Source organism: Podospora bellae-mahoneyi, chromosome 5 (genome assembly GCF_035222275.1).
Source record: "Podospora bellae-mahoneyi strain CBS 112042 chromosome 5, whole genome shotgun sequence".
NCBI classification, from domain to species: domain Eukaryota; kingdom Fungi; phylum Ascomycota; class Sordariomycetes; order Sordariales; family Podosporaceae; genus Podospora; species Podospora bellae-mahoneyi.
The window spans coordinates 1,238,695-1,254,357 of NC_085884.1; the positions used below are offsets into that span (position 1 = coordinate 1,238,695).

Below are 15,663 nucleotides of genomic sequence, written 5' to 3' on the forward strand. Positions count from 1 at the left end.
TCAAGCCAGGCTCATCAGAAGTATGCTTGTCAAAATGTGCCGTAGGAGGTTGCTGAATCTCAATCTGTATGCTCTCCCTCTTTAGAATCCTGACCTGTGTTGCCTCCTCCTGCCTTGCCGTTGAAGTTTCAGTGCTGGTAGTACTATTTCTTGACTCAGACGTGACAGTCGCTGGTGGTGGTGGTTCGAGAGTGATGGACGACGAGGCGGTTGTGTTTTCTGTGACTGGTGGAGGAGGTGGTAAAACAGCAGCCCGAGGGGGAGGGGTATATCCCATCATGAGCGACATCAGGCTTGGTGGAGAGGCCAGGTCGTTGTTTTCTGTATAGGAGGAGGCCATTGTTGGACTTGGAGATGGAATTTATTCGGATGGCATGGGAAAACGTTCACATGGTACGGTTGGAAAAAGAAAAGGTTGAAAATAATCTGATCACCAAACATCCAAGCGCGCGGGAAATTTCTCAAAAGATGGAAATTTCCGCCCTCGTGAGGGAGTCCGATCCGAGACATGATTCACAACATACCACATCCCAACCCCTCGGGCTGGGCAAAGAAGTACAGGTGCCCAACCGAACCGACCCGAAGGGGCGTTGCTGCAGGGCCGCGGTTTAAACGCGTGTTTTGACAGGAGACAGGTCATGGGGGGTTGATGCAACAGGATAAATTACCCCTTTTTGGGGGGGGCGAGTGGTATTCCCCCACTGCAATACCGACCGGCTGTTTACAACATTGGTGCCTGAAAGAAAATCAACATGGAGATCAACGGCATGCTCCGGTGAAGAAAAATTCTGAAGAGGGTTGTGTTTCTCCTTGACATTTGTCTTTGAGATCTGTCTTTGTTCGAGTCTCGGGGCGCATTGTCTTAAATCCGCAAAAAGCTTCAAACCCATGCAAAGTTTTCGAGGAACATAACAAAGGAAAAGGACTCTTTCATGTTGTGAATGTACTGCAGCCTGCGTTTACAATGGGGCTCGAGTCGACTAGACCGGAATAAGAGGCTCTGGCTTTAGGGATTCCCGAGGACCTGGTAACGAATGGGATAACGTCATAAGTCTTCAATTGATCGATATGTAGCGCGGAAGTATGTCAGCAAAGTGGCAGCTTGAATTATTACTTCAGCCCTGTCACAGTAAGAGTCTCCAGCTAGGTATGTCTTATGTGCTTGATGTTTCAACGTGGACGTCCTCTTTCGCTCGGCTCCGAGTTCCCCGAATACAGTTAGAACTTCAATTGCACGATGGAAGCTTCCATCAGTGCGGTCGAGGGACGTTCCGTAATTATGGCTAGGTCATCCACAGTTGTGTTACTTGGTTGGTGGAAAAGTTTGGAAACAAATAAACCCGGTAAAGGGGAAAGACGGGTTGGGTTGTGGTGTTGGAGAACAATACTACCCTCGTGGATATCTTAGCGTTAGTGAAACATACCAACCATACTCATATAGATCACTATAAAATCAAACCATCCTCACCATCCAGCCTTAACCAAGATGTTCGACACTTGAGGCTCAAGTGCCTCCCTCACCCCTCCAGCACCATGGCACCCTCCTTCCTCCACCTCGCCACAGGCATAGCCCTCCTTACAACCACCGCCCACGTCGACCTCACCACCACCATCGATGCAACCTCCAACCGCGGTACCTGGGAAAGCTGGAGCACCTCCCTAGCCTGGTGGGCAACCACCTTCGGCCACTGCGACGACCTAGCAGACATCTTCTTCACCCTCCGCACAACCCGCCACCAATCTGTCCCCCTCCCCGGCCTAGGCTTCACAATCGCCCGCTACAACCTCGGTGCCACAACCGCCAAAACCACCATCCCCCCTTCCACCTCCATGAAAACCTCCCCCTCCATCATCCCCTCCCGCCTCATCCAAGGCTTCCGGCTCGACTGGACCTCCTCCCTCCCGACCTCCCCATCATGGAACTGGTCCGCCGACCCAAACCAACGCTCCATGCTCCTCAAAGCCTCCTCCCGCGGCGCCACCACCCTCGAGCTCTTCTCCAACTCCCCAATCTGGTGGATGTGCAAAAACCACAACCCCTCCGGTTCCGACGACGGCAGATCCGACAACCTCCAATCATGGAACTACCAAAACCATGCTGTCTACCTGGCCACAGTGGCGAGATACGCAGCAGAAAACTGGGGGGTGAGCTTCACATCAGTAGACCCATTCAACGAGCCGTCAGCAACCTGGTGGAACGGCAAGACCGGCACGCAAGAAGGCTGCCACTTCGACGCCTCCACCCAGATCGCCGTGGTGGGGTATCTAAGGCAGAAACTGGACAATCGGGGGTTGAAAGGGGTGGTCATTTCCGCCTCGGACGAGAGCCATTACGACGAGGCGGTTGAGACGCTCAGGAAATTCGAGGGCAACAGGACTGTGATGGGGGTAGTGGGGAGGGTGAAGGTGCATAAATATCAGTATGAAAAAGGGAAGGAGGGATGTGCTGTTTGATATGGTGAACAAGGCGGGGAAGAAGCTTTGGCAGAGTGAATATGGGGAGGCGGGTGCTACCGGGGAGAGGTTGGTGAGTAATTTGCTGCTGGATATGCGGTGGTTGAGGCCGATGGCGTGGGTGTACTGGCAGGTTTTGGATGGGGGTGGGTGGGGTTTGATTGACGCGGATAATGACAGGAAGACGATCGGGCAGGTGAACCAGAAGTATTTTGTTCTCGCGCAGTTTGCGAGGCATATCAGGCCGGGGATGAGGATTTTGGATGGGGGGAGTGATTACGCTGTTGCGGCTTATGATGAGAAGGCGAGGAAGCTGGTGATTGTAGCTGTTAACTGGGGGGAGGCCCAGTATATCAATTTTGATCTGGGGAGGTTTGGAGCCGTTAGGTCGGATGGATCGGTGGTCAAGAGGTGGGCGACACAGATTGGGAGTGGCAGTCGTTATGTTGAGTACAGTGATACTCAGCTTAGTGGGAAGAAGTTCTGGTCAAGATTTGAAAAGAAGATGGTCCAGACTTTTGAAGTGACGGGTGTTGTTCTGTAGATTGATTGATAGATACATACCTACGATTGTTGCCTTGCTTCCCTTGAGATTCTCCCAGCAAGAACCACAGGGTCAACTATGAGCCTCAAACCTCATAAGGTGACTTGACATCCCTCCAAGTCGAATCATCCGCTCTTTCGGCCTTGTACTCGTTCCAGAATCTCTCAAATGCCCGCCGACTGTACATGTCTTTCGGGGGACCCTCTCCGTCACCAAAGCGGTCCAGGATTGCGCTGTTGTACTGATGCAGGCCTTCTAAATGCTGAACGAGGAAGGGCTTTTTGTCCTTGCGTGCAGAAACCACAGTCCCGACGTTCAGTTACCACCCCAATGGCGCAAACCCGAACTCGGGATCAATATCATCCATGTGACAGGCTGATTGTCAAGATGCCACTGTTCAAACGAGAAATGTTCCAACCCGGTGTACCACAACAGGAATTTCGAGAAGGCTGGGCGAAGGTGCGACGTCCTTCGTAAAGACATCATGGTTCGAGTGAAGCTCGATGGCGTACCAGAGGTCTTTGCCGTAGTCAGCTAGCCGGCCGACGGCGCAGTTGATGTTGACTGCGAGAATCCGCGGCACCTCCGCGTCGACATCACTAAATCAAGCAACTTCAGAGCACAGGTAAGGCCAAGCAGGAGAGGGTATTTTACTTCTGCGTATTCTCAGCCATTGTCCAGATGTGTGGGATAACGGAGGGGTAAAGAGGCGAAGGGAGAATAGATAGCAAGTTTCAGGAGCGATCGGCCTGAAGTGAGCTTTTTTGAGGTTGCTAGTGGCCGCCTCGCATCACAAACAACACTGGGAAAGCTCAACAATTGCAAGTACTCGTGATCGAGAACCAGATAGGCGCTCTTAGCCCTATCTCAGACAACGGGGGTAGAACCGGAAAAGAGAAAGTTTTTGGTTTCTTTATGATCTTGCTTGACGTCAGCCTGGGCACATGCAGTCTTCAGGGGTCCAGCCAACCAAGCCCTCACCTCCCACCCTCGAACGAACCAGGATGCCCTCTGACCCACTCAGCAACCTCCTTGCAAGGAGCCACCCAAACATCTTTCTCAGCGGCAATCCTCCCAAGCACCTCCTCCAACACGGCAAACTTCTTTTCGTCTGTCTGTAGAAACGGATGGAACAAAATGGAGAGATATCCACCCGTCTGTCTGATCTCCTGCATCTTACTCGTCAACCACCCCTTCAAATCTTCCTCGGGGTTCTCCAGCTCTTCTCTCTCGCCATGATCCTCCCTTATGCCTCTGAACTTATCCATATACCAGAAAGCATCCACCCCCCTCCACTCAAACGGCAGCACCACCACCCCCTCTTTCCCAATCCCTAGCTCCCCTAGAGGTGAGACATATCTCACACCATGCTCCTTCAGCAACCCCCAAGTCCCATCATTGATACTCCCCCCAGGTGGGCGAAACCCCTCGTACTTGATACCAGCTTTCCTTGCTTCCTCCCAGCTCTTATCGAAATTCTCCTGCTCTGCTTCGGCGGAAAGATTCTTCCAGACTTCATGCTGGTACCCATGCCAAGCTACTTCGTGACCAGCATCTTGCAGTGATTTAATAGCGTCAGGGTAGGCAGACAAGCTCCATGACTCGGCAAAGTACGTGGCTTTGATGTTGTGCTTTTCGAGAAGTGACAGCATGCGCGGGAGTTGGTTGGTGACTGCCGGGTGGGTGCCGGTGGGGTGAGGCCACTTGCCATTGAGGACGTCTTGGGCTTCGCCTAGGTTGTCCATGGTGAAGGAGATGGCTGCTTTGTAGGGGGCTGGCCAGCGGGAGGGGGGCGGTGAGGGCGACATGTTGGTGATGTTGGTGACCAGTGTTGGTGATGTCAAGTGTTGCTAGGAAGAAATCGTCAGCATGCAGAGAAGACCGGACGGAAGTAAACGAAGGTCGTCGGCAACGAGCCGACCCGCCGGGATGGTTTGTTTGCTGTCGGCAGTTGAAAGCCAAGACACGACGCCCCGATGCCCCGCATTCTGCTGTCTCCAACTTCGATGACGTTGTGGGGAAGATGGAACAGAATCATCGCGACAATGGGCAAAAACGGGAAAAGAAAGAATAAACAAGAAAATTTGAAGTTGGCTTTAGGCGCTAGGATATCTGGGTTGTCTATAGGCAAGAACCACAGACCACTCTACTCAAGTCAGGCAGACAGCTGTACTGGTTTGATGCCTGCTCCTTCCTTGCAACACAACACAGTTATGGGCCATGTCCCGCTCACCATCGCCATCGCATAAAGAAATATTTCACAGTGCAACTGCTCATATTCCTCTCATTCAGTCATTATTATCACGACATTATCAATTAACCAAGCCCCATGCCCACCTCATCAGATCCCTTGGGCCGGCGTTTCCCTCGGCATTCTTCCACGCCATGTATGTCATCCACTGTGACCCTGCTCATTATCATGATTCTCGTGGGCAGTCATCCTCTGCCCTTTCTCGACTCGACGACTCGACGACCCGACAACGCCATAGCAAAATGACGCGCTTTACGACGATCGATTCGACGATAGCGTTCCTAACGCCAGCAAATATGCATACGACGACGCTTCCAATTCCATTTGGTGGAGCTAGATGACGGTTAGCCATGAAGCAAGCAGAGCACTGCAAGGGTAGCACCTACGACTTCATGTCCTTCCTTTTGACAAATCGAGCATCTTCAGTGATTGGCCGACTTACGCCTCAGCGAAGGGAGTGTTTTCCTCGATTGTATGGTTCCCTTGTTTGGTGGGCCTCTTGTGCCCGGCCAGCCTTGTTGGTCGTTGGACAATCAGATAAAATAAGCGCCGTTCTTCGATGTCGTCTTTTCCAAATCCAAATCCGATTGCGGCAGCTTATCCAACCATTTGCCTACTTTCTCCCGTCTTCCAATTGAAGGATACGGGGATGGCTGTTGGTAGTGCTCTGGTTGTTGACAAGGCTGAGGCTCCGGGCTGGGATCCTCTCCCTTGACAAGATCAATCAAGGGCTTGGCCACCTTCCAGTACAGGACAAACATCATGGCGAATTGATAATGATTATTTACTCGAGATACCTAAAAGTATCGTGCCCAAGCTGTAGATATGTATAAAAGACGGTTCGGTCTTCGGCTTTCTTTTACGTCTTCTTGGAGCGACGGCTGTCAGGGACTGGGGATGCGGGCCCTAGCGGACGAGGTGGGGTTGGCGATGCCCGAGGTTTCCGTAAACATCCAAAAAAATCTTGAATTATGATGCTGAAAAGCAGGAAAGAGACGTATGGTTTGATGGGAGGGCATCGTTGATTTCTAATAGGGTTTGTGGTTGAACGGAGATCGGCTTTAACGGGTGTTCGGCATTTTCCAGGGGTCCGATTTGGGTGCAGGACAGCGAATGGTGTCTTGGAGGAAACACTGGATTGTCGATGGGAGGCCGAAGCCTGCGATCGGCAGAGACAGAAACAGGCGGGGCAGGATGCGCTGTTAGTCAGCTGTGGGTAGGGGTTGCGACGCAACCTGGGCTGCCATGGCGGCGTGATAGGGAAAAGATGGGCTTGATTGGGACAAAAACGAGAGGGTACGGAGCAAGTGCTCAGAGTGACAGGATCATGACTGTTGGTAATGCATGAATATTGATCTCTTTTGCAGGTTGACAAATAGCAATCGATCGCGATCGCAATGTTTTGAGAAGACCGGAGTTGCTTATGCCCGATCTGCCTTGATGGCTTGACAATCAGCCCTTGCATCCATCCCACCCACCCAACCACCCAACCACCCAACCACCGCTCCCTCGCGGCAACCCAGACAAAAGTCACCACCAAAAACACAACAAAAAGAACTCCCCAGTCGCTCTCTTCTCTCCGTACTCCGGGGCCACCCGGGGATTGAACCCGGGACCTCTCGCAAGCAATGCTGTAGGGTGAACCCTAAGCGAGAATCATACCACTAGACCAGCGGCCCGATGAAGAAGACAGCGAACGGGAGGGAACGGGGCCACCCGGGGATTGAACCCGGGACCTCTCGCAATGCAAATGCTGTAGGGTGTACCCTAAGCGAGAATCATACCACTAGACCAGCGGCCCTTGATGTTTCCATTGTTCTTTGGCGAGGTTGGCGACGAGAGAATGGGATTTTCTGTCTCGCTGAGGGCTTTCTTTTTGACTCATTCGCCGGTTCGAGGGTTTGTAGCGGCGGTGGAAAGAGGGGTGGGCCTGAGTGGACGAAGTTGTGCATTGCCAGATCTCGGGCCGCGTCTGCTCCGGATGTTATGTGCTCCCTGCTACGGCGCCCGCTACCGAACATCCGGCAAAATCACGCACAAAAGACCTTTTCCGGCTGCGAAAATGACCACATCCCGATACACTAGCATCAGTGGTTTAGTGGTAAAATCCATCGTTGCCATCGATGGGCCCCGTGTTCGATTCACGGCTGATGCATCTTTTGCCTGGGCATGTTGAGTATGCTTTTTGGTGCTTAGATATCAGGTTTCCTTGATCTTGGGTGAGGGGCACATTTTTGATTCAACTCCAAAGATGAACGGAGCACTGTGCTGCGCCCTGACCACAACAGCCATCTGCCGAGAGCTGTTGGCGGGAATATCTCGCTGATAGCTAACGAAAATGTTGTGACACAGAACATCAACACCAAACAGTTCGAACTGATTCGCCTGTCATGGCTGCCATCCGAAATCTCACTGACAGCACCGATTCTGGCAATCCAGTCTGTGGGGCCGACGATAGTGGGGCTCCCTCCCGTTCATGCCTTCCCGTCATCGTCGGCATTTGATCAGGAGTCTTGGCCCTGACCACCATCGCCAACTTCATTTCTTTCAACTTTCACCACACTGAAAGGGATTTACGTCACTAAACGACGTCACACCAAGCCATGGCAGCCAACGAAGTCTACCAATACTCCCTGATATCCGCCCTCATGGACGGCGTAGCCTCCAACGGCATCCCCATATCCGACGTTTTGCGCCATGGCGACCACGGTCTTGGCACCTTTAAGAACATGGTTGGCGAGATGATTGTCCTCGGCGGGGAGGTGTACCAGATGAAGGCCGACGGTTCGGTGGTACATGTCGACCCGGAAACAACCATCACACCCTTTGCGACGGTCACCAGATTCGACCCCACCACCACTGTCAAGGCTACGTTGAAAGATGGCAAGAAAGATCTTCAGGCGTTACTAGATGAGCTCCATCCAGAGGCAACGAATCATTTCCTCGCGATTAGGCTGGATGGGACGTTTGAGAGGGTAGAGTTCAGGACTGCGGGCGGGCAGTGCAGGCCGAGAGAGGGGATGGTGGATGTTTGCTCGAGGCAGACGACACATACGTTTGAGGGGGAGATGGGGACGGTAATTGGGTTTAGGTGCCCAGGGTATGTCATGGGGATTAATGTCGCGGGGGATCATTTGCATTTTATCAGTGAGGATCGGGAGAGGGGAGGGCATATATTGGGGTTTGAGACCGAGGGGGAGATCGAGGTTAGCGTGGCGGTCATGTCGAACTTCCGCTTGGAACTGCCAAGGGGGGATAGAGAGTTTAATGAGGCGAAGTTGGTGAAGGACGAGGAGGGGATTAAGGCTGTCGAAGGGTGAGCAGTTAAGGGAAGTGACCTAATATCGTGGAGGTGATAGAGGGTTGGTGGTGGAGGAAGTCTTGATTTTGTCTTGGCAAGATCTTCCTCTTTCGCGCTAAAATTATTCCCAAAACAGCTCCGCATTCTCCGGGGCACAGCAGGCGTGGTGTACCTTAACTGACCGTCAATGAAGAGAAGCCATAAAGTAGCTCAAGGGAACCAGGTGCAATGAGCTATCAGAAGCGAGGATGGCACTTCAGGTGAAGGGAATGGTTACTTGTACCTGGGTACTTCCTCAAGCTGGACTTGTGTCACCGCAACAGCGGAGAATGCGATGTCGGGACTTTATCCGAGCTGTTCCCCAGGCCCACGTAAGCACGCCAGGCACCATGACTCCATGAGCGTCACCACGAAGCAGCGCAAACACCTCAATGTCCCCGGCGTGTTCTCTTGGAATCAGAATCATCCTTTTGGAATCAGAATCATCGTTTTGTGCTATAACAATCGACAGCAGCAGTCACGATGCGGATTGGCAGCCTGAGACATGCAGCCGTTTGGGTGGCTTGCCTGCCCCACCATGTGGCGGCTGTCAATCATCGGGACCCCGCCGAGGGGGCAGCCAGGATGAATGCTTACGAAATCTTCAACGCCATCCATTCCGCCATGCGACAATGGGGCTCATCTTTGAACCATAATGGCCTGTCAACTTTCGTCGCCACTGTTCCTGCTGGAGTGACCTTGTACCACGGCACCTGCAGGTCAACACCGCCACCTGGTCCAGAATGGCTCGCCTTCGAGATTGAGCACGCAGAGCTATTTGCTCACCCGCGATGGAAGTTTCCGCCGCGGGAGTTGAACACTGCGGGCTCTCCCATGCCGCTCCAGCGCCAACGAGGGATTTTCTTCCAGGGAGAAAACGATTATGAAGTTCGAGAAGATGGCGAAGATGAAAAAGGGTACCTCCAGATCTACAAAACGACACAGCCTGTTCGGCTGCTCTACCTAGACGGTACGAGTGCCGCCAACACGGAGATGGGCACCCTGGACTTGCAAGACTTTGTTATCCGAGGGGACCGCAATGCTGAAGCTTGGGATGAGTTCGGTCGTGCCCAAAGTCTCTGTGATATTGTCACGAGCTGGGGTCTTCAGGGTGTGATTCGGATGGAAGCCGGTTTTGAGATCATCAAGTGCAACTTTTCTGACAGCATGGAGCTGGTTTCCGCTATCCAGCGTCCAGCTGATCCGTCCAACTCTGATGGGCTAGGTTGGGAAGGGTATGCTGAAGTTCACCCTTTTGAATGGATCAGCGCTGTTGCTCAGCGGTACCATGGTATTGGTGGCTCCAGGGTAGAGCTCGATTTCTCTTCCATGGTCTCGGCGATGTTTTACCCTGTCAACCTCACCAATGACAAATCGTCAAAGCCAAATCTTCCACGATTGTGGTATGCAACAGAGGACGAGTTGCTGAGCATCAGGTCCCGCGTGGAGGAGGTGGTACATGAGCGGCTGGACGGTAACCACACTTCCATTAACTGGCAGGAGGTTACCGATCTGATCATCACACGCTATGCAGATAGGCTTTGGTTCATGGCAGAAAGAGCTCAGTCGATATTGGAGTTCCAAGGCGAGCTCAACCATCTGACAAACACCCATGTCGACTACGGCGAGAAAGACATATATCATGCCGCCTGTTCACGCTGCGAACGCCACTATATCAGCTCAGCCACGCCCAAGACTCCAGAAGACCATCTTATTCTTGCCGCTATGGAGGAAGTGGCGCATGCTATCTGCGAGACACTATTCGTAGTGCGCCTTTTCATCAAGAATCAGATCAGGATTGACAAGCTCAAATACAACGACAGAGTACCTGCGAGCCGTGTGGATGAACTTCTTCAATCTTCAAAGAAGGCTATTAGGGAGTTGATGGACCAGCTGAAGTGGACAAGATGGAAGGAGTGCACCACCTGTGACTTTCACGAGGTGTGCTTTGCGCCGCTGTGGCCTGTCGGTGACAAGGACTCGTACGAGCAGCCCAACTGCAGGAATCATTCTTCGATTCAGAATAGCTGGTGGGATAACCGGTACTGGGATATGCCGAAGATGCCGCATACGCCGAAGCCGCCTTCGCGTGAGGACCTTTAAGGAGCAGCAAGAGAAACGTTTTCCCCATTACATACCATGCAGAACAGCCTGTTGATGTCCGAAGATGAGTGAACCCCTGAAAAAGACCAGTCATGTTGAAGAAAAAAGAATCGACCTTTTAAGGAAAGGCAAAAGAAAGTTTGATTGCATCAGCCGTGAATCGAACACGGGGCCCATCGATGGCAACGATGGATTTTACCACTAAACCACTGATGCTGTTGGATTTGTTGAGGGTTCGGGTCGGAGTGAGGCATTTTGTGTGCGGAGTTGCGTCCCGGGCCTAGCCCTGCATGATGGACAGGGGGCCCCCTTTTTTCCTAAACATGCAATGGATTCCTGGCCCTTGATTGTATTTCATGAATGGGGAGGCACCTAGGAAGCATTCTTTTGCTGGAAGTCATTGTATAAGAAAGGTATCAAGATAAACACAGTCACCCCCTGAAATTGATGAAGACATTTACAAGCACCACGCATACATCATTATCCCGAGTATTTGCACCCGTCCGCCAAAATCAGCTCAAGTCTCCCGCTCCATAACTCTTACATAGAAGTCATTGATCAAGAAAAGGCCAAAGGCATTCGTCAACCTCCACGGTTTTGAGGGCTTAGCGACGGCCCAGTCGAAGTTGCGGAACCACTGTCATCTGGTTAGCACACCCGACGCTTCTCATCATCGTATGTGTAGCCGACATACCTCAAACAACATCTTGTTGATCTCCATCTGAGCCACGGGCTTGCCCAAGCACTGCCACTTTCCATGCCCGAAAGTCAAGTCGTTGATCCTGGTCATCATGGCCAGCTTCTGCTGATCAGTCTCCAGCAGCCACCTTTCAGGCCGGAAAACATCTGCATCTTCGCCATAGAGCTCCTTGTCGTGATGCATGGCCAGTGTCGAGACACCAATGCAAGTCCCACCGGGCAAGAAAACCTTCTTCCCGTCAACCACGATGGTATCACCGCCGGCAGGCACATCCTTTGGCAGCAGGTTCAACACAGGTGGCCAGATTCTGAGTCCTTCCCGGATGACGGCCTGCATGTACGGCATCTGCTTCGCAACAGCATGAGGAACAATCCCATCACCCCAAGTTCTCTTGGCATGAACGGCATCAATCTCCTCTTGCAGTTTCTTTTGCACCCTCGGCGTACCCAAAACATGGAGCATGATGCCTCTCAACGCACCGGCGGTGGTGTCAGACCCAGCAACCACTATCATGTCGTTAGCATTTCCGACCTGAACTTATACCCAAAGTAGGAAAGAAGAGCACTCACTCTGCTCCAAAACCTCACTCCTCAACTCATCCCCCCTCAACCCATGCCGATAAAAGCTCGCCAACATATCCCTCCTGGTATCTGTTGCCGCGTTCTCCACTCTCTCGTCGATATATCTGAACGTCTCCCTCATCATGGCGCCAAAACCGGTCTTATCCTTCGGGCTGGGTCCCAAAAACTTCCCAATCACCGGCGCCTGCACCAACCAAGCCAGATTCAGCGACATAAACATGTTCCCGATCAGCAACCCATCCTCTGAGCTCTTGACAAAGTTATTGATATCGCTATCCCGATCCAGCATCCCAAATGTGGTCCCAAACGCCACGAGTGAAATGACGTCCATGGTGAAGAACTGTATTTTCTTTGCCAAGTCCATCTTCTTCACAGGGCCGCCATCAACAGAGAGGTAGTTTCTGCGGATGAGATCGAGGAAGGCAACAACACGGCTGTCGACCGACCCTTCCAACTCCAGGTTTTCCCGGCCGGAGTACTATTTCCCTCGTTAATTTTGCTGATTCCAAGATGGAAAGCACAGAATCCCAACTCACCCCAGGTGCAATCTTCTTCCTGGTAGCATCATGCTTCTCCGTGTCCGCCTGACTGAAAATATTATCCCTCTGGTACTCGACCCTCACCGCCTTGAAGTACCAGTCACTCCTCCGATATCCAGGTTTGGTGTTGACATGGATCCAGACCTCGGGTGCCGAGGAAAGAACAGAATTTGGTCCGATGCGTGCAATCTTGCCTGTAATCCCCAATCCATCATCAGCAATCACTCCTCAAACAAAAGCCATGATTCACCAAGACTTACCATATCGTTCCGAAATATCATAATAATACTGATAAGCCCTCTCATTCCAAATCGACCAGTTATGCGGTATATCGCTCCAGCCCGCAAACCACGGGCCCGGCACATGCGCCAATTTGAAGTATGTCCTGATTTGACTCAAGAAATAAACCGCAACGAAAGCCACAGTGATCTCAACCTTGTGCTCAGACACAAGGTCAACGACCTGAGTCAAGGTCTGGCTGACAGCCATGATGACCAACAAACAAGAACCAAAATGGAAAAGACGAGGATAGTCGTCGAAAAAAAAACGAGGATGTGAGTACCGAGAACCTGGGTCTGGCATCCAGCTATAAAACCACCTGAAAAGCATGTGGTTCCATAAAATCTCACTTACATCCACCCCAGCCCGCCCTCCTACCGCAAAGCTACCTGTCGCGTCAACATATCACACGGCACTATCGATACCCTTTAGACTCCTCCCAAAACCTGTCGCAATTCCCAGTCTCTGCCGTGACAGGTATAGACCGCATTCTGCAGCTTCCAAGTAAGTCTAGCGTCCCCATTCTGCCGCCCGGAGCCAATGCAGCCCTTTGGTACCCCATCGCCCATCACGGTCCTAGCAATTGCCCACCCCTCCAATCACAACCACCCTCCCGCTTTCCTGACCCATATGCAAAGCCGGCTGGCACCACAACTCCGGGGCTACGTCCGTGTCAAGAGGGGCAGAGGGGACAGAGGTCTCTAGAACAAAAAAATAAGGTGACGAATTCTCAATCCCCCGACCATCATTGGCCCGCTAAAACTCTTATATGGTTGCCTGCCCCTAGCTCACAACCTGCATATCGCCCCCCTGTCAATCAACAACAACAACCCCACCACAGCACCATCATCCCCACCATCACCACCATCACCACCACTATTGTGGACAAAAGCCTCGCTAGTACAAATCCCCCCCCTTTCCCTCCCAATCACCTCCATACAGCGCCTTCCTCGGATCATCCAAGTCCAACCAGCCCAAAAACGGGCTACTAACCTGATACCCGATCAGCTTCTGCAAATCAGCGTCGTAATACTCGCGGATCTTCTCAAGCGGGGACGCCAAGTATTGGTTCTCTTCCTGTTTACAGCGTTAGCTTTCCTTCCCTCTCTTTCCAAAAAAAGTGGGGAGGGCTCTCACCTGCCGTAGATACCCCTTCGTCATAAAACAACTGTAAATCAACCTCTCCTCATCCCTTGTCGTGTTAGCACTACCTCCATGAAAGCAGCTACTAAGCATCATGAACCCATCCCCGGGGTTCATCTCCGCAAAAAAAGCTAGCTCTTCCCTAGGAGGCTCCATCTGATCCCACAGATGACTCCCCGGAATGAACCTCGTCGCGCCATTGGCCTTTGTGGTCTTCTTCCCGGCGACGAACCATCCGATGCCAGTGTCACGCCCGATTTTGTATTGGTCAGCTGTGATGGCCGTGAGGACATTATGGTGAATCATATCATCGCGGTGCAGCTCCTGGGCTCTGGCGCCGGGGTTGATAGAAAAGACAATTGTGTTGTTGAGCTGAGGGCGGGAGATGGATGTCTCGAGTTTTTGCCCCAGCCAGGATTTATACTCTGCTGTGAGCATCTTGCTGCAGACGGCTTGGTATAACGGGTTGGCGACGACGCTCTTGAAGAAGGTAGGTGATTTTCCGGCAAGGCCGTAGACCCGGCGGGTTTCGGGAGGGAAGAAGTCGCCTTTCCAGGGCTTGTCGGCTTCGATGAAGGGGCGGACGTCTTTCTCGATGACATCTAGTGTTTCTTGGGGGATGACGTTTCGGATGACAACACCACCGGTGCGGATGAGTGCTTGGACAATATCATCTGGGTTGGCGCTGGCTGGGAACTCTTTCACCTTGGGAAGGTCGGAGGGAAGGCGAGCAACCATGGTGAGAATTTCGTTGTTGTGAGGAATTGACCAGATAAGTAGACAAGTTTGTCAAAGAAGTGGTCATGTCTGCTTGATGGCCAAAGACACCGTCTTCTGCAGAGAAGATCGCCATCTTATAGCCAGTTGCCTCTGCCACTATACCATTGATACTATCTGCAAGATGGCTATCCCATTACGAACAACCAACATCAGAATGATACAGCCGCCTGGTCTCGGCGTGGTGTAATTGAGAGAAGTGGGAGATTAGCGCGGTCAATCCTGTGCTTGGTCCAGCCCACACTTGAAGATAAGAGAGGTGTGATGCAGACAATTGCGGCCCAGCTGGTGGTTGGATGGTGTGGTGGTGTGGTGGAACATCATGATGCGGGCATTTCACTAACACCTTTTTGGCAAAGGTTTCCCAGACCACTAGCAGCAACCCACTGGTTCTATCTCTACTTTATCAATCTCTCAATATCACCGCGGTGCACTGTTAACAAAAAGAAAGCCTCACCACCAAGGGTTGACACCACAAAGAAGTCCCATAGAATGGCCAGACTGAGAAAAAAAAAGATCGAATGGATTGAATCGTTTTAACGGGAATTGAGCCCGACGTGGGGGTCGAACCCACAACCTTGAGATGACGGAGGAACTCCTTAAGAGTCTCACGCTCTACCGATTGAGCTAGCCGGGCGTGGCTATACCCATTTGTTGATGTTTCTTAAGCCATGTTTTGGATTTATGAGGGAATTTGTGGGTGTGGAGGCTTGAAGGCTAGGATGTGGCTGCTTGTTGTGCTACTGACTCGGTGCGTGGCAAAGGTTCCAGGGGTATCTTGGCTCGGGACTAGCTCAGCATGAACACTGACCCATGGGTGGCCATTGCTGCTGAGAAGCTGTCATTATCTGGAACAGTTCTACCCGTCCAAACAGACTCGAGTAGGTCGATAGTCTGGCGCATGTTACCGAAGCCGTATTTGCGGTGCATAGCGAACAGGTATCCTTTGATA

At 52.0% G+C, this 15,663-nt stretch overlaps 6 protein-coding genes and 5 non-coding genes across 11 annotated transcripts; 7 read left to right on the forward strand and 4 right to left on the reverse strand.

The window, feature by feature from the left end:
• Positions 1 to 3,083: 3,083 nt before the first annotated feature.
• On the reverse strand, positions 3,084 to 3,672 carry QC761_0077020 (uncharacterized protein; the record flags this gene model as incomplete). The annotated part of the gene is made up of 3 exons (XM_062872796.1): positions 3,084 to 3,284; positions 3,426 to 3,597; positions 3,653 to 3,672. The coding sequence occupies 3 exons, from the start codon at positions 3,670 to 3,672 to the stop codon at positions 3,084 to 3,086; spliced, it is 393 nt and encodes a 130-aa protein (XP_062730699.1).
• A 303-nt stretch (positions 3,673 to 3,975) lies between these two features.
• On the reverse strand, positions 3,976 to 4,806 carry QC761_503320 (uncharacterized protein; the record flags this gene model as incomplete). Its single annotated transcript, XM_062879562.1, has 1 exon — positions 3,976 to 4,806. One exon carries the CDS (start codon positions 4,804 to 4,806, stop codon positions 3,976 to 3,978), a length of 831 nt encoding a protein of 276 aa, XP_062730700.1.
• Positions 4,807 to 6,837: 2,031 nt separating this feature from the next.
• QC761_0077040 lies at positions 6,838 to 6,928 on the forward strand. The gene has a single exon. It is a non-coding gene; the product is annotated as a tRNA-Pro (tRNA).
• A 29-nt stretch (positions 6,929 to 6,957) lies between these two features.
• QC761_0077050 lies at positions 6,958 to 7,050 on the forward strand. Its single transcript has one exon. It is a non-coding gene; the product is annotated as a tRNA-Pro (tRNA).
• A 283-nt stretch (positions 7,051 to 7,333) lies between these two features.
• QC761_0077060 lies at positions 7,334 to 7,404 on the forward strand. The gene has a single exon. It is a non-coding gene; the product is annotated as a tRNA-Gly (tRNA).
• Positions 7,405 to 7,852: 448 nt separating this feature from the next.
• On the forward strand, positions 7,853 to 8,569 carry QC761_503330 (uncharacterized protein; the record flags this gene model as incomplete). Its single annotated transcript, XM_062879563.1, has 1 exon — positions 7,853 to 8,569. One exon carries the CDS (start codon positions 7,853 to 7,855, stop codon positions 8,567 to 8,569), a length of 717 nt encoding a protein of 238 aa, XP_062730701.1.
• Positions 8,570 to 9,072: 503 nt separating this feature from the next.
• Positions 9,073 to 10,692, forward strand: QC761_503340 (uncharacterized protein; the record flags this gene model as incomplete). The annotated part of the gene is made up of 1 exon (XM_062879564.1): positions 9,073 to 10,692. One exon carries the CDS (start codon positions 9,073 to 9,075, stop codon positions 10,690 to 10,692), a length of 1,620 nt encoding a protein of 539 aa, XP_062730702.1.
• A 145-nt stretch (positions 10,693 to 10,837) lies between these two features.
• Positions 10,838 to 10,908, forward strand: QC761_0077090. Its single transcript has one exon. It is a non-coding gene; the product is annotated as a tRNA-Gly (tRNA).
• Positions 10,909 to 11,093: 185 nt separating this feature from the next.
• QC761_503350 (uncharacterized protein) lies at positions 11,094 to 13,150 on the reverse strand. Its single transcript, XM_062879565.1, has 5 exons — positions 12,773 to 13,150; positions 12,510 to 12,706; positions 11,962 to 12,451; positions 11,387 to 11,898; positions 11,094 to 11,329 (listed from the first exon to the last, which is right to left on the reverse strand). The coding sequence occupies exons 1-5, from the start codon at positions 13,119 to 13,121 to the stop codon at positions 11,210 to 11,212; spliced, it is 1,668 nt and encodes a 555-aa protein (XP_062730703.1). The 5' UTR covers positions 13,122 to 13,150; the 3' UTR covers positions 11,094 to 11,209.
• Positions 13,151 to 13,688: 538 nt separating this feature from the next.
• QC761_503360 (uncharacterized protein) lies at positions 13,689 to 14,973 on the reverse strand (the record flags this gene model as incomplete). The annotated part of the gene is made up of 2 exons (XM_062879566.1): positions 13,929 to 14,973; positions 13,689 to 13,868 (listed from the first exon to the last, which is right to left on the reverse strand). Exons 1-2 carry the CDS (start codon positions 14,670 to 14,672, stop codon positions 13,689 to 13,691), a joined length of 924 nt encoding a protein of 307 aa, XP_062730704.1. The 5' UTR covers positions 14,673 to 14,973.
• Positions 14,974 to 15,260: 287 nt separating this feature from the next.
• On the forward strand, positions 15,261 to 15,348 carry QC761_0077120. Its single transcript has one exon. It is a non-coding gene; the product is annotated as a tRNA-Lys (tRNA).
• The last annotated feature ends 315 nt before the right edge of the window (positions 15,349 to 15,663 follow it).